The sequence below is a fragment of the Anomalospiza imberbis genome, chromosome 16 (assembly GCF_031753505.1).
Source record: "Anomalospiza imberbis isolate Cuckoo-Finch-1a 21T00152 chromosome 16, ASM3175350v1, whole genome shotgun sequence".
In the NCBI taxonomy this organism is placed as follows: Eukaryota; Metazoa; Chordata; class Aves; order Passeriformes; family Viduidae; genus Anomalospiza; species Anomalospiza imberbis.
In genome coordinates, this window is record NC_089696.1 from 1,065,747 (window position 1) to 1,091,244 (window position 25,498).

The 25,498-nt window shown below is 55.5% G+C and overlaps 1 protein-coding gene across 1 annotated transcript in view; it reads right to left on the reverse strand.

The window, feature by feature from the left end:
* LOC137483411 (ankyrin repeat and fibronectin type-III domain-containing protein 1-like) overlaps positions 1-25,498 on the reverse strand; it is a 192,250-nt gene that overhangs the window by 21,831 nt on the left and 144,921 nt on the right. The window contains exon 5 of the mRNA XM_068206435.1: positions 19,723-19,851. Coding sequence (XP_068062536.1) covers positions 19,723-19,851 — 129 coding nt within the window. The remainder of the gene's footprint in view (positions 1-19,722; positions 19,852-25,498) is intronic.

Below are 25,498 nucleotides of genomic sequence, written 5' to 3' on the forward strand. Positions count from 1 at the left end.
TGGGTCCAGGGAAAGGCACCAAAGCAGACTTTGTTTGTTTGTTTGTTTGTGTTTCCTCCAGCTTTTCTCTTTTCTCCCCACTTGGCAAACCTGCTGGGTTTTGTTTTGAGTGGAGCTGAAGCGAGCATGCCTCTTTTGTTTAGCAATAACAACTAACTTATATAGATGCTCTCCTGCCACGACATTTTTGTTGGAGCTGCAGAAGCCCAGTGCTGTTAGACCCCAATGCCTGGAGGAATTCAGCGTGGTGTCAGGCCCCTGGGTCAGTGCAGAACTTCCTGAGCACCAATGGCAGCACATGGTCCCTGCTGTCCCCAGGCCGGGCACACTGTGGTGTGTCTGTGCTGCCCGAGGAGCTCATGGCCTGTGGTAGCAGAGAACACCTCCATGGACACACAGCCCACCCTGGCACAACAGGGCTCTGGAGGGGAAAGTTGACTCCCAGCAGCTCAGTACCCAAATGAAAAGCACATCCTGGATGAGAGCTGCAATACCCAGCAGTGCCCAGCACCCTGCACCTCTCCAGGAGATGAAGAGCAGCATTCCCCCTTGGAGCACTTCCCCTCCGAGCATTCCCCCTGTGCCATCCAGGCTCCTCCCCAAATCAGAAGGTTTTTTTGCATCCTTTGAGGAACACTTGCACTGGGAGCACATGGCAAGGACACCCCCCCTCACCCCCCGGGGCCAGTCCTCATTCAGTTGTGGCAGAAGGGACTCACACGGGGCTGGACACATGAGATCCCACACCACAGAGCCAGCTGGGGGTCAGCAGTGTCCTCCTGAGGTACAGCCATGTCCCCTGGCACAGCACGAAAGAGCTTGCCCAAATGTCTCATCCCCACTTAAATCACAGGCTGAATTTGGGAAAGTCAGAGACTTCAGGGCTCCGAGAGAGGTCTGGAGCCAACCAAGTAGATCACTTGCTGACAGTGTCCCATAAAACACCCCACTGCTGCAGGCCCAGCAGTGCCTTTGGGAGGAAGGGAGTGGAGACGCTTGAGCAAACTCTGCTGCAACACAATAATGCTGCTGCTTCTTGCTTTTCTTTATTTTTTAAATTAGACCTCCTGATCGCTGCCTAAAAGTGAGACCAAAAGGATCTTGTGGTTCAACGGCCATTAAAATGCAGCCCAAATCAGACTTTGATTTGCAGTGTCCCTGTGACATCTGTCATCAGGGTCAGGACTGCTGTCAGGCAGGGCTGCCACCACAAAGTGCTACTGTCCCGGCCGTGCCATGCAGGGCACCCTCCTGCACACTGCCAGGGCATGGGGCCACCTCTCCCTGGGGACTGTGCTGAGGGACACGGCACAATGACTGGCTCATCAGCCAAGGCAGGTGATGCTGCCAACACCAACAGCCCATAAGCAACACCTTGGGCTGCAGTGAACGGGGCACTGGTGGGCACAGCAAGGCTCCAGACACCCCAAACCATCCCTTGAGGGAGGAAATTCAACATTTCAGAGCCTCACACAGTCTCCATCCACAGATCTGGCTCAGGAAGGAGATGCTGGAAGCTTCTACACCTAGCCCAGTTCTGCTGATTTTACTGTTTTCACAAGGATTTACCCAGCAAGAGCTGCTGTGTGTCCTGCCCAGAGGTTCCTACCTAGAAAATCCACAGCAAATCCACTTTTCTGCTTCTGCGCTGCCAAACTTTTGTGGGGATGGAGCTGAGTGGGTCTGTGCATTACAGGTTGAGGCCATCTCTGACTGGAGGGGTTCGGGAGCTGCTGCTCGGGATGCAGCATCCCTGTGTGACCCGCACGTGTCCCTGGGGCATCTCCCAGTGCCCAACGCCGCCGGTCCCTCCCCACCGGCACGGGCACGGGGGGCGGCTCAGGCTCAGCCCTGGGCTCCTATCTCCCGGCCAGGGCAAACCTTTCTCGCTGCCTCGCCACACAGCCTGCCTTTAATTGCTGCTTGACATTAAGTATCTGAGCAAGGAAGTCTTGGGTAAATGTTCTTGCTATGGGAACACACAGTGCTGAGTCTCTTTAATTACATTGTTTTTGTTTGGCTTTTTTTATTAGTTGTGCTGCGGCTTCCCCTCCCTGACAGGCCAGCGAGGCTCACGCTAAATATGGCCGGGTTTAGAGTCCGCCGTGAAACCCGAACCGCGGCACCAGACTGGCTGGACGCGGTGCAAGCCAGGGTTACGCGGGACACGCATTCCAGCCGCCGGGTCCCCGCGCTCCCCCCGCCCTGCTCACACATCGAAGCCTCCCCGAGAACAACCACCACGCTCCAAACCACCTCTACATCTTCCTCTTCCTTGCCCTGTGAACGGCCCAACCCTGGGCCCCAGGCTGCCCCATTTCTGTCGTGCTCATCACTTCCACACTGACCCACATCTCCACGGTACCCATCGAGCCCGTCCCCATCACAGCTGTCACTTCCTGTGCTCTCCCCATCCCAAACTGTCCTGCCCCACACCTGCTCAGCCCACCTCCAAGCTGCCCCTCAGGGCCAAAGAGCCTTCTTCCCACTGGCCACACTGCTTTCATCTTCCTCTGCCCTCCTTGTTATTTTAAAGGCATTCCAGAGGATGCTGTCAGGCTTGGATGTGGTTTGGTTGGGTTGTTTGTTTTCGTACTGGAGGTTTTATGATCGCATTGGGAACAAGCCCTAATTGAGCTGCAATTCGAATTGCAGTCCATGGGTATTTGTTTCATTTTTGGAAGGGCTCAAATGGCTCTGCAGCTTAGGCTGGAGAAGGCATTTGGTTTTAACTGGAACCTGATGGAGACAGGACAGAGCAGGACAAGCTGCCCCGAGTCATGATCAAAGTTCCTGGGGAAGTGCAGAGTGGTCAGCCCGGTGCCAGGTACCCACGACACAACAGGCAGTGCTGGTTGTGATCGCAGCCCTGTGACCACCCAAAAACCCTGGCACTGTCAGGGAGGAGGCAGACAGAGCCAGAACTCTGGTGCCAAGAGCCAAGCGCACAGCCCTGGGGCCTGGCTCGGTGGGAGCTTGCAGCCACCCTGCAATTCCCTGTCCCCTGCAACCTTCTTCTCCCTGTGAAGTCCTGCCCCTGCAAATCCCTGCAAATCCTTGTCCCCTGCAAACCTCTGTCCCCTGAAAACCCCTGTCCCCTGAAAAATGCTGTCCCCTGACAGCCCATGTTCTACAAATATCTGTGCCCAGCAAATCCCTGCACTCTGTAAACCCCTGTTCCCTGCAAACCTCTGCAGGTGTTTGTGGCTTGTGCTCGCCTGGCCCCCTAAGCAAGAGAGCTCAGCACCCCAGAGGGAGCTCAGCACCACTGCTGGCTGGTCCTTGCTGAGTCAGGAGCTGCTCCAGACCAGAGCTGCTCACAGGGAACAGGCAGCAAGAAAGGGCAGCACCTAAATGTCAGTGCCCAGGCTGCCCTTCATGGGAACTGCGTAGTGTCACCTTCCAGTGACTGTGTCCCACACCCACTGCCAGAACCAGTATTCAGCCCCACACCCAAATGATGCTTCCAGCACCAGCAACCAGCCAGACCTTTGCAGGTAGGGATGGGCAGACAGAGGGACCAGAGAGCACCTGCTCTGCTCCACTCCCATCCTGCCAGGATCTCAGCCTAGATGCTGGAGCAGGTCAGCAGAGCTCTAGGAGACACCTCCAAGCCACTGACACCATCTTAGTTAAATCAGACTTCCACATGGGGAAGCAGATGAGCCGTGGGGACTCGCTGCCCCTCTGTCAGGAGGAAACCCTATCCCAGCCTGGCCTGCCAGGAACAAGCAACACTCCTGCCACAGCTGCATGTATGCAAACCCTGCTCCAGGGGATCAAATGCAGGAGCTGAGTCATACTATGACTGAAATCAAAGACCACTAAAGGCAAAAGAAGGGAGAAAAAGGATCCCTGTGGGTTCTCAGGAGCCCACTTTGGATCCAACAAGAGCAGGAGGTAGATGCTCAGCATGGAGACACCCAAGGCACAGCTGGCATGCTGGGAAGAGTGAGAAGGGATGTAAGGTCACACTTATCCAAGCCTGGTCCTGTCTCCTTCCTTGGGTCCTGACACACACTTTTGGGGAGGGAGCAGGGCAGGGGGCTGGCAGAGCTCATGGAGCCAGAGGCTGCTCTAATGGGAGAAGGAAGGGGGCTGGGAGGGCAGTGTCCCAGCTGCTCTGAGAGCTGCTGCCATGTACCTGCACCCCACTAAAGAGCCCAGGACCTTCCAGGAGCCAGGAAGAAGCACTCACCTGTCTGTGCCCAAGATAGCTTGAGCTTATGCCAGAGGATGTCATGTGTTTTGTCATGGCCTCGCCCCAGGGTAATGTTCCAGTGTCTCCTCACTCCCCTGACACCACCAGGGCTCTCCCCTGGGTGTGGTCCCTCGGCATCACTGTGCCTTTCCTGGCATGGTGGGGTCCCCACGCAGACTCCCCACTACGGTTCAAAGGTTGGGTCAGCTCCTGGTTCTGCTGGAACGGGGCTCCAGAGAGCCCCCTCCCCACTGCCTCGCCCTGGGGCTGAGGCTGGCCTGGCACGGGGGCACAGCTCCACGTGCTGGGGGCTGAGACCTGCAGACTCATCACAGCAGTGGGAGGCAATCCATTTGCACCCAGACCTGCAGAGAACCAAATCCTTTAACCTCCTGCGCCACCTGGTGCCACCGGGATGCACCTCCCGGCGGGAACCACATCCTCTCCAGAACCATCAAATGGTAGAAAAATGGCCCAAGAAGGTCTTCTGGAGGTCCCCTGAGCTCACTTCCCCATGCCTATGGCTGGCCTTCATCGTCAGCCACCTACATCCCACGTGTACTTCCCAGTCCTCCAGTCCATCACTGGGATGTTCCTTCTGGTGGAAACCCACCTCCATTCCATTATCCCACCCAAGACATCCAGCCAGATGGGACCAGCATTCTGACCGAAACCAGGCTGAAGACTTCCAGAGCTGCACCCAAAGGGGTTACAAAAGGGAGCCCAGAGCCACTGATCTCAGTGGGGAGGAGGAGACATCGGCCAAGTCACAATGGAAGAGCAGACAAACGCACACACCCAGCTCCAGAGCTGTCCCAGCTGGTAAATGTTACTGGAGTCAGAAACCCGCTTCCCGCTGGAAGGCACACAGCAGGAGCCAGCCAGCAGTGCTGGGCACACTGGCCACTGCCCACAGACTGGCCCTGGCACGGCTACCAACAACAGCCACTTCCACTGGGCTCTCCCTGGACCAGCATGTCCCAGGCTGGCAAACCTGCCTGGCACAGCTTGCTCCAGATCAGCTCCCTGCCCAGCACCCACTGGGACTTTCTCTGACCACCCCACCACCTTGCCCTGGGGCTGGTCTCATGCCAGCACCACCCAACTCATGAGCAACACCAGAGGGGCTGGGTGACTGCCACCCAACTACAACAGCATTTCCATGGAATCAGGGTCCAAAGCCTGCAGTCCAAGAGAAGAAGCCAATTTTTTCCACCATTTTGCTAGAAAACATCCTGCAAGTGCCCGAGAACTGTTGTAACTGCACTAACTGGGGACAGTAACCACTAGCAGGGCCTCCTTCCAGCTGGGGCTTGTCTGCTCCTTCATCAGACCAGAGCTTTCCCAGCTCATGTGTCATTCCTCCCTCTGCAGAAAGCTCTGAGATACCATCAAGTAGAGAAACCCCAGATGAAGATAACAGAGTCTGTGGAGGAATTTACAAAGCCCCCAGGACAGCAATTAGAAAAAGTTTCCACTCAAATATAAAAGAACAACTTTGAAAACCATAGGGATCACCAGATCAAACCTCCACCTACCAGGACCTGCTCAGCCTGGACTTGATGGCCTTGAAGGTCTTTCCCAGCTGTAACGGTTCTGGGATTCCGTCCTTCCATGCATGGATGTGATGCTGCTGAGCTCACCCATGGGGCAGGCAGGTCTACAAACACCGTTTCCCAGGTCTAGCATGACAGGAGCATTTCCTCGGCTTCTCCTCCCCTCACCTGGCACAGCCCAAGCTGGCCTGAGCTCTGCTCCTTCTCTCTGTCGAGGGTGAGAGGCAGGTGATACCCACAGCCAGTGCCACGCATGGGAAATGGGGACAAAGACAACGTTGTCTTGGGTAAACTGCTTTTGAGACTTGTTAATTGGAAACGGCTCCTTCAGCCACTGCTCCTGACCTGGACTTGTCTGGGCAAGGAGGTGTCCCTAGAGAAAAGGACAGGAGGACACAGAGTGGCCAGAGTCCCTTTGCAAATGGGGGACAGCAGCTGGCCCCTGAAGAGCTCCTCAGGCATGCCCAGCCATTCTTTCCAGTGGCTAACCATTTGACCAAATCCATGCTGACTTCCAGCAGGAATGCATCATCCCTGCCAAATTTCAAGTCTCTTTTTCAATGAGTGGAGACACCAGAAGCTCTCAAACAAAGAGACAGCAGGAAAAAAAAAAAAGATAAATTGGCAAAGCTACCATTTTCCCCCAACCTTCTGCTTAAAATTGAGAAAAATAGAGGGAAAAAAAAGGAGAAAGTATAGCCTGAGGCAGAAAAACATGGAATAATCCAGCTCAAACAGTTAAAGCCTGGCAAAGGTAAGAGCAAACAAACTTCCACTGGGAAGTGCTGTACCCTTGGCCCTTCCAAGGGTAAGCTGTAGTGCCCTCCTCGTCCCTCCATGCAGCTCCCAGGGATGACTTCTCTGCAGCTGAAAAGAGCAAGGGTGGCAGGGGCCAACGGCTGCAGGTGGCCCTGGAGATGGGAGGTGGCAGGGGAGCAGGAGGAGACAGCACCTCCAAGATCTCCCAAAGCCCTTGGAACATCCCTGCTCACACAGTTACACCAAGCAGGACCTCTGAGCCACACACAGCCATCACCAAGAGGCTGGTGACCCCAACACATGGTGAGTGCTGCTGCCTCCTTCCTCCCCCTCTTCATCCCCTGAGCAGTGAGGTGAGGGGATACCCTCATGCTCCTCAGACACCCAGTTCTCCCCACCATGCTCCTCACCCTGCTTTTCACATGTGCTGCAAGAGCTTTTTCAGGACCAGGATGCTCAGAGATCTGGAAAACCCCACTGTGCCCTGCCACATGCTGGCCTAGGACGCCACAGCTTGTCCCCGTGTTCACACGGGTGGCTCACGCTGCAATCACACCTTCCCATCACTGATCCAACAAGTTCTAAGCCCTGAGGGCCTCCCTGGCTCCACTACCCCAATTTTTCTGTGGTCTGAATGCAGACAAGGGAGGTAGCAAGAGTGAACTCCAGGTGAAGTGTGGGAGCATCATGAGGAGGGGGATTTAACTCTCTCACAGACCATGTGGGTGACCCTGAGCATGCCACTAAAACCCTGGTGCTGCAGTGGGGTGCCCACCATCCCCTGGGACCAGGGAGAGCAAAAGTTACAGCAGCACAGTCCCAGTGTAACACGGGAAGAGCTCCATCTGTCTCCACAAAGGTCACAAGTCCAGCTCCTGGCCCTGCACAGACACCCCAACAATCCCACCCTGGGCATCCCTGAGAGCGTTGTCCAAACCCTCCTGCAGCTCTGGCAGCCTCGGGGCTGTGCCCATTCCCTGGGGAGCCTGGGCAGTGCCCAGCACCCTCTGGGGGAAGAAGCTTTTTGAAAGATCCAGCCTGACCCTGCCCTGGCACAGCTCCAGCTGTTCTGTGGGCCTGTCCCCGGTCACAGAGAGCAGAGATTGAAGCTGCCCTTGTGCTTCAGAAGGATGAGGTGATTGTGCTGGCGCACGAGGAAGGCAGCCTTGGGTCCCTGTGCAGTGCATGATCCTCATCCTGACCTGCTGGCATCATCAGGAAAGAAAATGGCCAAAGAAACTTTGAGTTCATGTGAAGTTCACCCGAGTTGAGCTCTGCTCCACAAGCAAAACTTTCCTGCCTGACATGAGCCTTCCAGAGCTCATGACCGGGGCAGAGCAGGGCCAGGACTGCACTGGGAGGATGGGATTGCTTGGCAGAATCCTTCTTCCACTTGCAAAGAAATCAGGCAGGATTCCACCGGGAATTCCACCTCCAGGCTCATGGAGCTCCAGGACTGTGCTCACTGCTGAGGTTCCTCAGACCCCAGCTGGACAGCAGCAGTACACCAGACACAGGCAGGGAAAGCAGGAACACTGACTAAACAACACAGCAGCTTATCTGTGTCCAGAAGCAGCCTTCTTGCTTCCCAGGATTTGGCCCGGTGCTTTGCAGGATTTCAGGGCACAGGAAACCCAATCCAGGTCCCCTGCCCGTACAGACTCGTGGGCACAGCAGGACTTGGCTCTGGAGCCCGACTCGGGCAGGGAGGATGGAGCAGGAGGATGGGGCACAGGACAGAACCTGCACAGCAAACCCTGGCCTTTGCCCAGTCCCACTTCCCAAGGGGATCCGGAGGCAGAGCGGCCCCTCCCGGGACCACAACCCAGCCCAGGTGCCTCTGCCCTTGGGGCTGGTGCCTGGCACGGGACAGCAGGGACTGATCCCCCAGGAGCCTCTGATGGGTCACTCCTTCAGGACTTGTGTTCCCTGACACAGGCCAGGCTTACAGAGGGTGATGCCTCCAGCACACAGGGGGAGTGAGCTCTCTACGACTCCAGGCCTGGCGCACAGTGACATCTTTAAACCCAAACGAATTTGGGCTAAGATTATACCTGCCTGGATCTCCCTAGATTATCTCTGCTCCTGTCACTGCCTCTGATCACAGTCACTGCCTCCTCCTCCCTAGTGAAGATGCTCAGGAATGAGAACACTGGGGATGAAAAAAGGACACTTTTTTTAGACCGTGCTCCCTGGGCAGAAGTTTAAACGTCTCTGGACACCACTTCCAGCGCAGAAATCTTGACCTTGGTGCTCTTAGCTACAGTGCCAGCACAAGCTGATGTACAAAGCCTACCGGGAAAACTTGACCTGCCAGCCTGGAGCTCAGAGCAAGCCCACAAGTCAGCCACGGGTCTGGGGCATGGCCAGCACAAGACCCAGATGCCAGGAGTCCTAGAGCAGCTCCTCCACCAGCAGCTCTCATAGAATCAGAGAATCCTGGAATGGTTTGGGTTGGAAAGGAGCTGAAAGATCATCTTGTTTCCAGTGCGTCTTTATGGGCAGGAATGCCAAAGTGCCTGAAAAAGGAGGTCAACATTGCCAAGCACCTTTTAAAGAGTGAGAAGCTGAGGGACAATGAGGGCCAGCTCTTGTCCTCTGCTGCTCAGTGGGCCAGGAGAAGCCACAGGTGCCACAGGTACCACAGGAACCCCAGTCCTCTCTGCAGTGGGTGAAGGTCAGAAGCTCTGGTAAGTCAGTTTGGGTTCTGACCTTAAATGTGGAGTCTGGGGGTGGAGAGGAGAAGCAAGACCAGAGGAAGAGGTGAGTAACCATGGTGCCAGGTCATCCTGCAGTCCCTGCCCTCTCAGGGGCCTCAACAAGCCCACACTCAGAAACCTGCAGGGCTCGTATGGGGACCACAGCTCAACAAGCCAGAGTCCCACCCAAGGTAATGGTGGCTCCTTTTGGGGCAGCGGGTCAATGCCCATCCTGATAACACCGAGATGTTCCTCACAGCTCTGCTCATCTCAGCAGCCGTTCCGTGGCCATGCTTAACAAATCCTATGTAATGTCTTATGTTCATTTTTCAAAGCTCATAAAATCCAGATTTTTACTGCAAATTAAGAACGCGACACAAGAAAAATGTAGACTTGTTGGAGAGATTCCAAAGGAGCCATGAAGATGCTCCAAGGGGTGAAGCCCCTCTGCCCTAGAGACAGACTGAGAAAGCTGGAGAAGACTCCTGGGAGACCTCAGAGCCCCTTCCAGTGCCTAAAGGGAGCCTGCAAGAAGGCTGCAGAGGCAATTTTTGGAAGGGCAGACAGTAATAGGACAAGGGGGAATGGCTTTAGGCTGAAGAAGGGCAAATTTAGATAGGGTATTAGAAAGAATTTCTTTCCTGCAAGGGAAGTGAGGCTCTGGCACAGGGTGCCCAGAGAAGCTGTGGCTGCCCCTGGATCCCTGGAAGTGTCCAAGGTCAGGTTGGACGGGGCTTGGAGCAGCCCGGGACAGTGGAAGGTGTCCCTGCCCATAGCAGGGGGTTGGAATGAGGTGATTATGAAGGTCCCTTCCAACTGAATCATTCCATGATTCTATGATTGAAAGCTAAGGAGAGCTCAGACCTCTCCAGTGCAGGGGTAGGCAAAACAAAGCCCACTCCATGATTCTGTGACTGTATGAAACCATTAGTAAGAACCCTGCCCTGACCACAGGCAGGAGATTTGTCTTCCAGTTACTGCCTGATGAGCCCTGGCAGGCCCTGTTGGGACACTTCTTGGATGGAAACCAGATTCTGAACAGACCTGGAGGGGGCTCAGGTAGAACCTCTGCACTGTGGGCAGGGTGAAGACCACATGCAAGTTCTCAGGGTGACACTGGCAGCTGCTGCCAAGTGTCCAGTTCCACCTTGGACACAGCCAGGCATGATCCTTGCCTTTTCCTGGCCTGAAATCTATCAGATCTGCACTATCTGGCACTGCCTACATGGAAAATTCTCCTCCACATTGCCCAACAGTTCCTTGTGGCAGAAGATCTTCATCCCTGTCTGACTTTCCCTGTTACCAGAGAAATAAAGGCAACAAAGGCAAAGTGAGACAGGGAAAGGAATGTTCCTGGGGCGGAAACTGCTGGGGTAGATGGATGAATAGTTTAATTTTGAGGAGAAAGGGAGGAAATGTGGAAGTCAGGAGTGGAAGGGAACATAAGTTCCCTCTCTGACCTCCACCAGGCATAAGGCTTAGCAGATGTGGAGGCTACTTGGGCTCACAACTTCCCTGAAAAGCATCCAGCCCACACAGGAAGGGTGAGTACGAGGGATGGGGAAGAGTTAGTGTGCAGTAAGACTCCATCAAAGGTGGAAAGAGGGCCTAGCACATCCAAGGACATGGTCCTCCTTGTCCCAATGTCCTGGGCTGGGGCTGACTCCTCCCTCCCATTTGGCCTCCCCACAGAGCGCTGCCCATCCTGCCAGCATCCAAGCCAGTAGATCCAATATCAACCTGGCACTGTGAGATACTCTTCAGGAAGATAAACAGGAGGAGTCTGAAGCCCTGGCAGGCAGAATTGTCTCTGCCAGAGGAAACTATCTAAGAGCAGAGGAAACCTGCCCAACAGTGACTGCCACTGCTCAAGGGACAAGGAAGTACTGGAATACCTTGGAAGTGCCAGCTGTCAGGACTATCTGGATATGTCCATGTGTTTCCTGACCCAATGTCTCCAGAAGCATCAGCAGTGGGACCAGTGATCCCTTCTGCTCCCAGGGATGGAGGGAGCCTGGCATTCCAGAACTGGAGTGTGCTGCTGCTCTAGACATGCAACTCCTCCACACTGCCCTTCCCCAAGTCCAAACTGGCTCATGGAGAAGGAGGTTTATGGCTGGAGATCTGAAGACCTGACCAGTAGTAGGAAACAAGGACTATTATGAATATTCCCATTAAAAGAAACATACTGAGATACTTTTGTGTGCTGGATAAGGGGACTGGGAGAGCAAAGACCTTTCAAATTCAGTGCACTGGCACCATGTAGTGATGAATAAGGGGGAATGGCTTCAGACCAAAAGGTTTATGCTGGATATTGGGAAGGAATTGTTCCCTGGGAGGGTGGGCAGGCCCTGGCACAGGGTGCCCAGAGAAGCTGTGGCTGCCCCTGGATCCCTGGAAGTGCCCAAGGCCAGGTTGGACACTGGGGCTTGGAGCAACCTGGGATAGTGGAAGGTGTCCCTGCCATGGCAGGGGTTGGAACGAGATGGGCTTTAAGGTCTCTTCCAACCCAAACCATTCTGGGATTCCACAGGGATAGCAGGTGGTGTGGAAAGGCTTGACTTGCACTGAGATTTAGATAGCCAGGAGGCTTGCCTTTCACACCAAGGATTGTGACATCTCTGCAATTCCCCCAGTATATCCATGGGGCTTGGGTTGCCTGCTGTGGAAATCCACTGGCACCTTCCAGGCAGAGGCACACTCATGGAGAAGAACCAGTGGAGATTCTGCAGGATAAAGAGCATCCTCCACACTCTTCAGCAGGGACCAAGGCATCCATCCTGCTTTGCCGATCCTGGCCACAGGAAATGGCAGAGGGATGATGACAATAGAAGAAAACAAATCAGGCAATTGGGCTACTTGAGAGAAATTAAAGTGTGCTGAGGGTATTGGACAGAGAAATAATCTTATTGGAGGTATCAGCTACCAGCAGAGGGAAGCGGCCAGAGCACCAAATCAGCACAATATTTTATATTTGTCTTTTAAATGTTATTTGTTGCCTGTGCTCTCAGAGAGGAAGGGATCTGGCTGAGGGCTCTGGTCCCAGACAGGGAGAACCTGGACATCAGTCTTCCCTGAACATTTTCCTTCTGTTGCTTCCCCAGAGGATGCAATTTCTCCCACTGCAGTGGCATGAGAAACAAATAGAGAAGAGAGTGATGGACCTGCTGGAGCCTGTGGCAGCACAGAGAGGCTCCACGCCTCGCTCTGCTCCCAACCTCTCCAGCCTTATTGTAATCACAAGCTGAGCTGCCTCTCCTGAAAAGAGGAGGAAAACTGGGCTCCCAGAGGCTTGTGGCACCAGGAGGGGAGGCAGAAGATCTCTCCTTTCCCATCTGCACCCATCTGTAGGTCAGGATACTCCCGGCTCCCTGCTGGCAGCATGAGGCAGCAGGAGTGGAGCTGCAGGGACTGTGGCTCCTCTGCCAAAGCTGCCTCTGGGTAAGGACTGGCTGCAGCACCATGCCGGTCCCACCGGGACCAGCAGTTGCCCTCCAGCCTCTGCCTGCCTGCAAGAAACTCAGAAAATGAGGATAAAAAATGATCGTTCTCAAGTAAATTATTCCTTTGCAATGCTTTCCTGAGGGTAATCTGACTTTCGGGGATGTTCGGAGGGCTCGCTCCTCCCCACACCATCAGGATGTCCCTCACAGTCACTGTTAAATCATTGTGCCTCCCGCTCTGGGGAGGGGGATGTGAACCCCTGCTCCCCCAGTACATCCAGAGGCACTGGCCATGGCCATTCTCAGGATGCTAGGGACACAGCCAAGCTCTTGAACCACATTGTCCTACGTGCAGTTCAAGAGCAGGAACTCTGGGGCTCCCTAACCAGCATCCACCTCACTCCCAGAGAGGTGAGGTGGGGAATGGCACACCAGGACAGCAAGCAGAGCCCCTGGCACTTGAGTGTCTCTGCACACAGAGTCCTCCTTGTTCGCTGGGGCTGCAGCTTCTCTTGACCATATTTATTGCCTCTAAACCAACTTTGCAGCGTCCTGCTGATGGCAACGTCCATCTGCCACGTGGGGGAAGCTCTGGCTGCACAGAGCCCCGGGCGAGGGGCCCTGCCTCCCTGGGAGCCCGGACACCCCAGCAGAGCCCGGTGCAGTGTGGAAGTCCAGCTCCCACCCGGCTAATTCAATAAGTCACAGATACCATGACTTCATAAGGCACAGAGGCTCCACAGCTATTAGGGGAATTGGGAGCAGGGGGAGGAGGAGTTGAAATGGAGAAGGGATGGAGACGGGGAGGGTGGAGAGGGGGAAGCTAAGACAAGCAGCAGAACAAAACATCCCATAAATCATGAGGAGCTGCTGAAATACCAGAACAAATGACCCCATAGCTTGGCCATTGTTCCCGAGCGAGGGCTTAAAGCGCTCCCAGTTGAGACAAAGCGCCTCGCGTTTCTTTCACCACCACGCCGGCCCGGTCGGACCTGTGCCGAGCTGTGCTGTGTGTCACCTCAGACCTGTGCTGTGTGTCACCTCAGACCCGTGCTGTGTGTCACCTCAGACCTGTGCTGAGCTGTGCTGTGTGTCACCTCAGACCTGTGCTGTGTGTCACCTCAGACCTGTGCTGAGCTGGGGGCTGTGTGTCACCTCAGACCCGTGCTGTGTGTCACCTCAGACCTGTGCTGTGTGTCACCTCAGACCTGTGCTGAGCTGGGGGCTGTGTGTCACCTCAGACCCGTGCCGAGCTGTGCTGAGTGTCACCTCAGACCCGTGCTGTGTGTCACCTCAGACCCGTGCTGTGTGTCACCTCAGACCTGTGCTGTGTGTCACCTCAGACCTGTGCTGTGTGTCACCTCAGACCTGTGCCGAGCTGTGCTGTGTGTCACCTCAGACCTGTGCTGTGTGTCACCTCAGACCTGTGCTGTGTGTCACCTCAGACCTGTGCCGAGCTGTGCTGTGTGTCACCTCAGACCTGTGCTGTGTGTCACCTCAGACCTGTGCTGTGTGTCACCTCAGACCCGTGCTGTGTGTCACCTCAGACCTGTGCTGTGTGTCACCTCAGACCTGTGCCGAGCTGTGCTGTGTGTCACCTCAGACCTGTGCTGTGTGTCACCTCAGACCCGTGCCGAGCTGGGGGCTGTGTGTCACCTCGGACCCGGCTGGCACCGTGGGATGGTTGTGGTGACACTCTCCAAGGTTGTCTCCCCCACAGAAAGCGCTGCCAATGCGGTGCCCGCAGCTCAGCCTACCCAAAGCATCTCCTTGCTCCCACATGCCCCCACAGCTCCCAGGCTCTTACATTCCTTCCCTTCCACTGCAAGGCTCAGGGCTTCATTTCCCTTGTTCTTCCTCACTCAGGCTAAGAGCTTCCTGGTCTGGGAAGAGAAAGAGCTCCAAGACTTTTCTGGAGTGAGACAGCTCGAGTAGGGCTGTGAAACCTGGAGGAGCTCTGAGCCCACCATCTTCTGCTGCTACTCTTTGCCTCCCAAAAAGTTGATGACAACTCACTTTGTGCTGGCTTACTTGGCAAAGGGACAAATGTCACACAGGGAATCCTGGGGACAGCCCCAGACGACTGTGGACAGCTGTGGGAACAGCACCAGGCTCTCAGGGATCTGTGCAATAGCAGCACTCCCATGCACTGGATCAGGAACGGTGGGATGGATCAGTCTGCAGCTCAGCACTTCCTCCAAGCCCTGCAGCTCCACCAGGACCGTGGCACTTGGTGCCAGGAGGAGAGGACCCCGTGGATGGGAACAGGTCACCTGGCTGCTTGCCCACAGCAGCAACAGCACCAGTGCTGGAGGCATTTCCACAGCAGAGATTCCATACCCAGCCATACAGGGAGAACCTCTGCACCACTCGAGACCACTCAGAGGGAAATATTACACTTTAAATAACTTCCATGAAAACAGTTCCCTTATAAAACTTCTCTACCACCAAACCGAAGCACAAGGCAGAGTGCAGCAGCAGTCATGTGCCACCTCCACCAACCAGATGGTGCCAGCAAGGTTCCCATGTCTGGGGGCTCCCGCTCACTTGGCACCCTCCACCCAGGCCTGTGTGGTCTGCACGGTGGCCACTGGGCAGGCAGCTCCCCGAGCATCCCAGCTGTTGGCAGCAAGGAGCTGGGATCCAGCGCCGAGCCAAGGGTCAGGCAGGAACACGAGCTGCAGCAGGGCTGAGCCCAAGGCAGGCGCCTGTCACCAGGAACTGACACGCTGCTGCCAGCAGGGCTCAGCCCCGTGGTGGGCAGCCAAGGAGCAGAACCGAGATAACGGCACGGGGGCAGACAGGAATGTGCTGCATTTTTCCTGACACCATGGGAATAGGCTATTCCAACCATGGATCACAGAGAGGCTGTCTGACAGGGAAAATGCGAGGAGCCCGGAGAGAAAAAGCAGCGAGTAAGCAATGAAGAAGAAAACAGAGGGAAATCAGTGTGAACAAGCGGTGAGTATGGGAAAAGGAGTGTGGGGGGAAAGCAAACCCAGGAACAAACAGAAGAAGGAAAACCAGAGCTAGAGCTAGAACTGAAAAGGAAGGGACAAAAGGATTTCAGAAGGACAAACCTGCAGGGCTGAAACTCCCAATGAGCAATGGAGCTGAGAAGATGAGAGAGGGAACAGAGGCTCCCAGCTCTGCTCACACAAGAGTAAACCAGGGATCACAGCCCTTCCACTGGATTAATCCTCACTTAAGAGGGAAGATGTATATGGAGCATATCTCAGGTAACTGGCACTGGAGGAGAGAAAGCCTCTGCTCACTCTAAGTGGGGAGAACAGGGATTGTTGGAGTTTTGGCATTGCTGTGGGACAGTGTGAGGCCTCCATGGGAATCACCAGCTTTCACCTTCTTCGCCCCAACAGCAGAATGTGGTGGGCTTCAAGTCAAGAGTGCTTTAGTAACCTTGTGCTGTTTAGGCTTGGGAGCTACATTAGGACCAGAGACCACAGAAAACAGAGCTTTAATAAACAAAATCCCAATTCCTTCCTTGTCTAAGTTACTTTTGCCTCATTTGGAGCATGAGCTGCCTTAGTGACCCAGAACACACCATCCAGCAAAGAGAAGAAGGGAATCAGCAAACATGGGCAAAACCAGACATGTGCAGCCCCAAGGTTTCTCCCAAAGACTGGGAAAGCTCCTCTCCAGCACCTATGAGCAGCAGGACACTGGCTCAGGGAGCCATGGGCTGAGGTGATCCAGCATATTCACAGGCCTGAACACTGGGGACTTTGTGGCACTGACTTTAAAAAAAATACCCTAAAAAACGCCTAATAATGAAGTATTTATTGCAGCAAACAACATATGAATGAAAGAAGTGTTTTCTCAGTACTTCACTTTTTCTCTGCCTTCTCTCCCTTCCCCCCAGCAATTTTGTTTTTAATAAGTGGAACTAACAGGGGCTTGCTGCTGGCCGGGCTGGAGAGCTGGCCGTGCTCTGCTGGCCTGGTGCAGCACAGGAACCTGTGCTGTGGGAATAGAGCTGCCTTGTGCCTGGGGGAGCACGGCCCATCAGGGTGTCCACTGAGCCAGGGAGATGTGCTCTGATGGACACACACACTGTGAGACCTGCCTCGGGAGCATCCCTGGGCTCGGCAGCAGCACAGGACATCCAGCCCCTCACTTACTGTGGCAGCAAGGAACTGCACCTCCAGGCCCAGGGCTCACTGGAGAAGGGCCAAGTGGAGGTGAAGGCATCTGTGTCCTGTCCTACCTGGCTGTGCTCAGTGCAGAAACAGTGTTAGGCTCCATGCAGCTCCTTCTCTTCTACCTCAGCTCCATCCACCCCTACCTGAGCATCTGAGTAATTGGGAACAGTGGAAAACTGGCTCAGCTTGCCCTGTGTGGGGATGGGTTGTACTGACAATGCTTTGGTAGGCATTTCAAGCAGGAAACTCTAATCCCTGCCCTAGACTGACACCCAGCTTTTCAAAGCAAAGAGCACAGATGATGTCATGCTTTTCTACCTCCTCCTTGGCAACAGGCAACAGCAGGTCGAGAAGCTGTCCTTTGCCTTCAAGCCTTGGGGTCAAGACAGGCGGGACTCTCAGAAGCTGCTGATTTGGGAAAACATGGTCCATTGCTTTTCCATGCCACTCCTACCCATGTGGGATGAGCTGAACCCATCACACTCAGTGTGGGTGTTCACCTCTGTGCAGAGGCAGGTGAAAAGATGAAGTGGTAACCCTGGGTTGTAAATACAGGCAGATTTGATGCAGGTAGTTATTTGCTCTGAAAGACAAATTAGGCATCTGTAGATTTGCCAGGATATGAGCCAAGTTTCCCATCAGCCAGAGCACTGAGGAGCAGCCTCACGTGCAGCCCAGGATGGTTTGGAGAGACTAACTGAGGGTGCTGATCCTGCTGTGATGAGCAGAGATCCCTGGTGATGTACAGGAAACACAGAGAAAAGCTGTTTCACACCAAGGAAAAGGCCAGGAGATCCCTTAGCAGGTCATGGCTGCAGAGAAGGCTGGAAAAATCTCCGAATGCCTCTCTGAGGTCCTGTGCTCGTGAGATGGATGGGAGCAGGCAGCGGGCAGGGTCCTCAGCCCACTGCCACCCTTCATCATTTTGACCCTCTGGGGTGACCCCTCCTCTGTGCTCTGCCAGCCCCTGAGCTCCAGCAGCCTGACCCACCTGATCCTGGCTGCTAGGATGATGTCTGATCCAGCCCAAGATGTCTCCAAGCCACGGGTAAAAGCTCAGTACAGGGTGAGAGTCCTGCCTGGCTGTGCCCGTGTCCCTGCAGAATGGGGACATCAGGGCTGTCTCCCTCAGCCTCGCAGCCCCGAGCTGCAGCATGACAGCACATGGTAAACCAAAGGCAAAGGCAGCCCCTCCTCACCCAGAGCTCCTTTCCAGGCTGCTCCACAGAATCCCTCTAAAAGAGCATCGTCTACCACTGCTGCGAGTCCTCGCTGCACAAGGTGGTTTGCCAAATGCAAGACAGATGGTTTCCCCCAGGAAAACGCTATGGAGTGGGGGAAAACGTACCAGAAATATCCCCCGACAGGGCTAAACTGGGACCCGGGGGCTTCAAAGACACATTTAGAGAGAAAAGAGATTTGCTGGCTTCTTGTGCTTCTTTGTTCTGAATAAAGACAAACTCTGATTGTTTTTAATGAGCTCTGTTGCTTCCCTATTTGCTACATTACAAATTCACATATTTGTCTCTTTGGGAGATTGAGAGTAATTGCAGACCAGGTTTTCTCATGACATCCTCTTAGCAAAGTGAAGAAAGTTGTGTAAGTGGAGAAGAAAGCAGTCTGTCCCCAAATATCCTGAATTCTTTGGTTCATTAATACCTGGTGAGCTTTGATGCTCAAGGAACCTCACAGATAAAAGAAGCCTTTGAGGAGGGTTCCACACTGAAGTGTTAGAAGACACAATAAATGCCAGAAAGATCTCCAAAAAAAGCAGGGAAATTGAAAACCAAATTCAACATTCTTGCAATTTCTAAGCATTTTTCTTTTTTATTTTTCTTTTTTTTTTTAAGTTTTTCCCTCCTTTATCCATCTAAGGAAGCAGAAAGCAATGGAATTTCCAGCTCTTTTAAGTATCCTTAGCAGGCCACCTCTAACACTGGGATGGCTGGCTGTGATCTGCTTCCAAGACTGTTGCATCAGAGCTCAGAAACCCAGGATGAATGACTCCCTGCCCGAGTGGGGACAGCTCTCTGAGACCTGTGCTCACACGAGGGGCCCCAGGCAGCACAGCAGCAGGAAGGACTGGGCATGGTGACAGAGGGCAGCCTCTGAAAGTGTCCCTGCAGATCCCAGAGCTCCCACAGCGGCTGAGGCCACCCCGCTGTGGCTGTCAGCTCCAGCTGATCCAACAGAGGAGCACTGGGCAGTGAGGGACCACGGCATGCATCCTCCAGCAGTTCCATTCCCTGTGTGTCCTTACTGCTCCTCCTGGGGGAAAGAAGGGAAGGGAAGGGAAGGGAAGGGAAGGGAAGGGAAGGGAAGGGAAGGGAAGGGAAGGGAAGGGAAGGGAAGGGAAGGGAAGGGAAGGGAAGGGAAGGGAAGGGAAGGGAAGGGAAGGGAAGGGAAGGGAAGGGAAGGGAAGGGAAGGGAAGGGAAGGGAAGGGAAGGGAAGGGAAGGGAAGGGAAGGGAAGGGAAGGGAAGGGAAGGGAAGGGAAGGGAAGGGAAGGGAAGGGAAGGGAAGGGAAGGGAAGGGAAGGGAAGGGAAGGGAAGGGAAGGGAAGGGAAGGGAAGGGAAGGGAAGGGAAGGGAAGGGAAGGGAAGGGAAGGGAAGGGAAGGGAAGGGAAGGGAAGGGAAGGCAGTGGTGGGGGTTGCCAGAGTCTGTGTGCTCATGTGCCCCAGCTCAGCAGACACTCCCATGACACACGTGAGCCCTGACAGATCTTCTGCTGGGGGATGGTTCTCGTTTGATACCTTGGGGGAGCCTCTGCAGCAGGTGGAGGGCTTTGGAGGGCTGCTGTCCCATGGGACATCGCTTCGACCATGGCAGCAGTGGGAAAAGGGGACAGGAGGGCGAATGGAGAGGCAGAAGTTTCTCCCCCCAGCCCTGTCCTGCAGCTCTTACCATTCAATGCTCAGAGACCTGGGCCGGAAGGCAGACAGCTCGGCCGAGCCATACTCAGCTTTCCTTCTCTTCTCCTGCTTCTGCTTCACCGACAAGCGGTGGGCAAACCTAGCGAGGCTGCTCTCTGACCTGGGGAGGGGAGAGGAAAGGCGTTAATGGCACTGCAGCCCTGGCCCCAGGGCACACCCGGGGCACAGCGCCAGGAGGTGCTCAGTGCTGAAAGGAGGGGGCTCCCAGCGGGGCAGTGGCACCAGCCCTGGGGGTGGGAAGTGGAGGAACAGCAGCAAGTTTGGTATTGCTCAGCAGGCCAGGACCAGCACTGGTCCACGTTAGCCAAACTGGAGCTGCAGTCTGGCAGGCTGAGAGAGCCAGGTCCTGCTCCCTGTGCAGCAAAATCACCTCTCCAGGCTGTGCACTCCTCCCCAAACTCCAACGGGTGACAGCCAGCACCGCAGAAACAGCCAGGGACGTGTAAGTGGAGAGAACCAAAGCAGACTGAATCAAAAGGCCACACACTCCTTCAGAGAGACCCTGGAGCCCCTGTGGCCTCCCAAGCACCAGAACAGCTTCCCTGAGGAGGACTGACATGGAAATCAGCCCACATTGGACAGGTTTTGGAGACAGAAAAAGAAATGTGTGGGAGCAAATGGATTCCACTGAAGGACCCATCTGTGCTGACAAAGCCCCTTCCCACCAGGTAGGGTGCTCCAGCATGGCTCTCAGCCCCTGGGACCTGGGAAAAGCACATCAGCAGGTTCCAGCACGCTGCACATCCCAATCTATCCCAGCCCTGCCCAGGGAGAGCTGCTGGCACAGGGCACACCTGCCCTGTCTCCAAGCCCAGTGGCTCACAGGATCACAGGCTGAGACTGGCTAAGGAGGCGCCTGCCCCACAGAGACCCTCGGCCCTCTGCCTCCCTCTGGCACACGGAGCCCCCAGAGCCCCCCGTGCCAAGGGTGGCACCCCCAGCCCGGGGCTGGACACGGCAGCACAGCTTATCCCTGCTGCCAGCGCGAGAGCAAGGCAGGACAAGCCCGGGGAGCTGAGACACCCAGACTTGGGCACAGGACCAGGCACTGGGGCTGTGTGCCAGCCCTGCCACACACGCTGTCACAGCCACTGCCTCCTGTCCTCCTTTAATGTGCCAGCACAACCTGCTCCCACCACTCAGCCAGCGCCGGGCTGGGCAGGGAAGGGGACAGGAGTGATTTGACAGAGGTCCCAGGGGATGAAGGACAGAGCTGGGGGGAACTTTGAGCCTACACACATTGCTAAAGCCAATCCTCTCCCTCTCCCTCTCCCTCTCCCTCTCCCTCTCCCTCTCACTCTCCTTCTCCTCTCCTCTCTCAACCAAACAAAATACCTCCAAAGAAAGAGAAAACGAGAAGCTGTTTCTCAGAACTGAGAGCTCCCTGCCTTTCCTCACAGTAATTAGGCCAGCCCCCACCAGCTAACAGTTTTTTCCCTGATACATTTTAAACACAGACATCTTCAATTCATTAGCTGGTTATTGATTTATTTTTCAGCTTATGAATTGCTGTTGCTGGGGATCGGGTGGAGACAGCTTTCTGGAGAGGGCTCTTGTCTCTCCGGTCCCCGCCGGCAAAGAGCTGTTCAAACCTTCCAGGGCAATTCTTTACATTCTTGAGGAAAAATCCTACTTTGATGTAAAGGATGAGGTTTGCCTTAAAAGAAACCCAACAAGAAACCCAAACCCTAGCTTTCCCCTGCTCATAGCCAGAGAAAGAGGCAATGAAGAGGAGTGATCCTGGTGCTCACAGAGCAGAGCCTGGCACCAACACCATCCCCACCACCTCAGTCTCCTTTGATCTGGTGTCAAAGCTCAGCTGGAATGATGACCCCATTTAGGGAGGAGTGAGAGGTGGGCATTGACAGCCAACCAGGCACGGTGTTGACACCAGGATGAGCAGGACTGACCCAGGAATGGGGCTGGGCAGTGGGAACAGGTGCTGCTCGTTCCCTATAGCCCCTCCTCAGTGGCATTTGGCTGTTCCTGCCCCTTCCGACCTGCCCAGGAGGAGCTCCTGCCACCCTGCAGGGATGAGGGCTCCAGCCCCAGCTGAAAGAATGCTGGGAGTGTTTATCTGCTGAGATCTGGGGACTGCCTGCAGAATCCTGACCTGTCTGCTGTGCTGACCCCACCTCCACCACACTCCCTGCACCATTACAGCCACCCCTCCAAACTGGTCATCAGCAGGGATGAGGGGCTGGGAAATCCCAGGTATCTGGGAACTCCCAGATACCCTGCACAGATGCAGGAAGGCAGCAGCCCCTGTCACAGGTGCCTCTGTGGTGCCGGTACATGGCCCTTCCAATGACTACCACAGGAACAACTCCACACCCAGGAGCTTTACCTGGATGAATCCACCTGCCCAAGCACAGCAGGAGCAGCCACTGCATCCTTCAGACTGGATAAAACCAACAGCATGAGTCAAGAAGAGCTGGTGGGCAAAAACAGGGCAATGTGTCACATGTCATCAGGGTTAGGGATGAAGGAGAGTTAGTCCTGGGGGAAGGGTGGGCTGGTGGGGCTGGAGAAGCCACCTGGGTGCTCAGGAACATGTGGCCTTGCTGTGAGTCCCCAGTCATGGCATCAAGGGGAAGGCAGAGGGAGACAGGGAATGGATGGTCTCCATTCCAGGGCAGGTGCTGCCCAGATCTGCCTGATGCAGGACAGATAAGCCAGTCCATGTATGAGTCAGAAGCTGACCAAGAACCTTGGGGTGCTGATTTCACCCCCCAGATCTGCTGGCCACCACCTCCAGCTGCTACAGCCCAGGTAAAGGAATGGCTGTGACAGCTCTGACAGCCCAACACCTCCCCACTGGGAGCTGTCAGCAACTCATCCAGCCATGAACCAGCCTCCCTCCCCTCTGCCAGACCCCAAAGCTTCAGCAGAAGCATCACTAATTAGAAGCCAGAAGCACATTACAGATCATCTGGCAATTTATACAGAGCTGCTTTACATAAACCATGCTGCAGAAGGGGAATGAATCATACCTGCTCTGCCAGGGCCCTGCTGGTGGGTCAGCTCCTCCCAGCTCCTGTGCTGAGCTGCCCCGGTCCCCTGGGGTCAGAGTGCTCCCGGGGCCAGGATGGTGTGCCCAGGGCTGGGATGCTCCCACAGCACTGGGTACTGTGCCAGGTCTGGGCTCTGTGGGGGGCAGAGGGGGTGAGCCTCCAGCACAGGGAGAGGGATGCTGTGGAGACCACAACGTTACTTCTCAAGTGCTTTCCAAACATTAACAGATGTCCCTGTCCCTTAATAAGGATCGGTGTTAGGGATCTTATGGTAGAAGCAGGGAAACTGAGGCAGGGAGAGGGCATGCAGGTAAGGCAGACTCCCTTTGGCTGTCAGCATCCTTCCCCTTGTGCGCTTATCTGATGGTCAAGATTTCAGTGCCTTCCCCCACCAGGACCACACTCAGGCCCACAATTGCTGGTCTGGGGAACAGGCAGCCCCAGGTGCCACTGTCATCCTGAGCCAGCTTCATCTCAGCCATGGGATGGGGACAAGGCCAGCACTGCTCCCCCAGCTCTGCCACTGCACAGCACTGCTCCAGGTCCATCCGGGCAAGATCCGGGCTCACCTGCCCAGCCCTCCCTCAGAGGCAGCATCTCTGCAGCAGCTCAGCACTGGAGCAGCAGGGCTGACACGGCAGACACAGCTGGCACCTGCCGAGGAGTCCCCTCACACCAAGGGGACACGTGGGAAAAGCCATCAATCGGAGCGTCAACCGCAGCACCGGGAAGAATTGTCTCCTAACAACCAGAGAAGGTTGTTCAGCTACTGTGCTGTATCATAAATCACACCTCTGTGACTTTGCCATCTGTCAGCCAGATTACACGTGTTCAGAGTCCCATGTCAGCATTTAAGTCAGAACACGGCATCTTTTTCCAGAAATAATTATCAGTGCTGAAGGCTCTTGCACCAATATCCGTTCTCAGCCCTTCCCTCCAAAGCTCTGGACAGAAGAGAGCTGGCATTCCCAGAGGGCAGGACCACTGTGGCACAGCGATGCACAGCGTCCATGTGACATGTCCCCCCTAAACCCACTGCTTCAGACACAGGGAGGGGCAGGGTCTGGCACGGCAAACTCCCCCCTGGCATCAGCCATGGCACCCAGCACCTTGAACAGAGCAGGCAGGGACAGGCAGAGGCAGAGGCTGCTGCTAAAGGGAGACAGGGACAGTGCTGTCCCCAGCCTGGTGAGTGCTGAGAGCCCGGGAGTGTCCAACCGGGATGAGCAGAGTGCCCAGAGCAGCACCTGGACACCAGCCTGGCCAAGGGGGGAGAGTCCAGCTAAGCACAGGGCACAGCTCTCAGTGCCCCAGTGTGCTGTGTGACACGAGCCTGTACCCATCCCTTCACCCCACAGGTTTTCTGGGAGCCCAGCCCCACAGAGGTGACTGCCAAAGCCCTCAGCCTGCCAAGGCAGTGGGAAGGCAGGCAGAACACGGACAGGGAGGGCTGGCAGCCTGTCCCCATCCTGTCTGTGCCTCCAGCAGCTTGCTGAGCCAGCACCGGACACGGCACCCCAGCGCACAAATCCCTCAGCTGCCTTGGGATGAGGACAAGGGGCTGAAGCGCCGTCCTCCGCCCCCTCGCTGGCCAGGCAGGCGGATGAGCAGTGACATTTCCCAAAGCTCAGTACAGAAATACTTGGGCACAGGATCCATCCTCCGGCTTCACCCGCCACACACAGGCGTGAATCCGGCCGGGGGTTCACAATCACCACCGCATTCCCCACGCCACAACTGGGAAGTGATGACAAGCAAAATCCTGATCCCTCAGCTCCGCATCCCTCCCACCCTCCCCTGTGGTGATCCGCTAAAAGCCTTTTGGCAGCTCACAGCCGCCGGGGTGAGCGTGTGCCCACAGGAGCCCGGGTGCCTCAGCGCCTGCTGGCACAGCAGCACTCTGCCATGGCCGGAGCTGCAGGGACACCAGGGGCCATGCAGGCACAGCTGCACCGAGTGAGGGATGCCCGAGATCACGGGAGAGCCAGCCCCGGCACTGGCACAGGATGACCAGCACCAGCAACACCTGTGCTCCACCACACAGCCAGCCAAAGCCCTCACCACCACATGCATACCAGCCATCCATCCCACAAGACAGCACATCCAGGCAGGAAAAGCTCCCACTTGTTGCACAGTCCTTAGCCTGAGACTCAGGAGCCAGCACGTGCCTGTGGCTCTGAACTAACCCAGATGTGGGCAGGCAGCTCCCAGCCTCTTCCATGAGCACAGGCAACAGTCCCGGGATGAGCCATGGGCTGCCGGCAGCATTTCAGCTGGTCCTCCCTCCTTGGGGAGCAGCCCCTGCACTAACAGCTTTGAGCTGGGCTTATCCCCACCAGCACCCTGGCTGCAGCTGGTCTGGGGAAGGTGGCTGTGCCCGGGGTGAGCAGTGCTGCGAGCACACAGCCCTGCACTCCCTGTGCTGTGGGGCTTGGCTGCTGTCAGTAGCTTATTTGAACAGGTACAGTCAGGATAAAATAGAAGGAAAATAACCAAAGCAGGAAAGGTTCTTCCCAAGCAGGGAGCAGTCTTTTGGGAGAGAGAGGGTTTGGAAACCCTCATGGCCACGAACACACAGTCAGCCTCCAGGCAAGTGCTGGCTGTGCACACCGCTCTGGCAAGCCCCGCTCACCGGTGGCATGCTTCCCACTGACCACGGTCCCGGTGACGAGAGTGTCTCCAAAGCAGCAGCCAGGGCCAGGACCCCAGTGAGCCATGCCCAGCTGTGCCCTG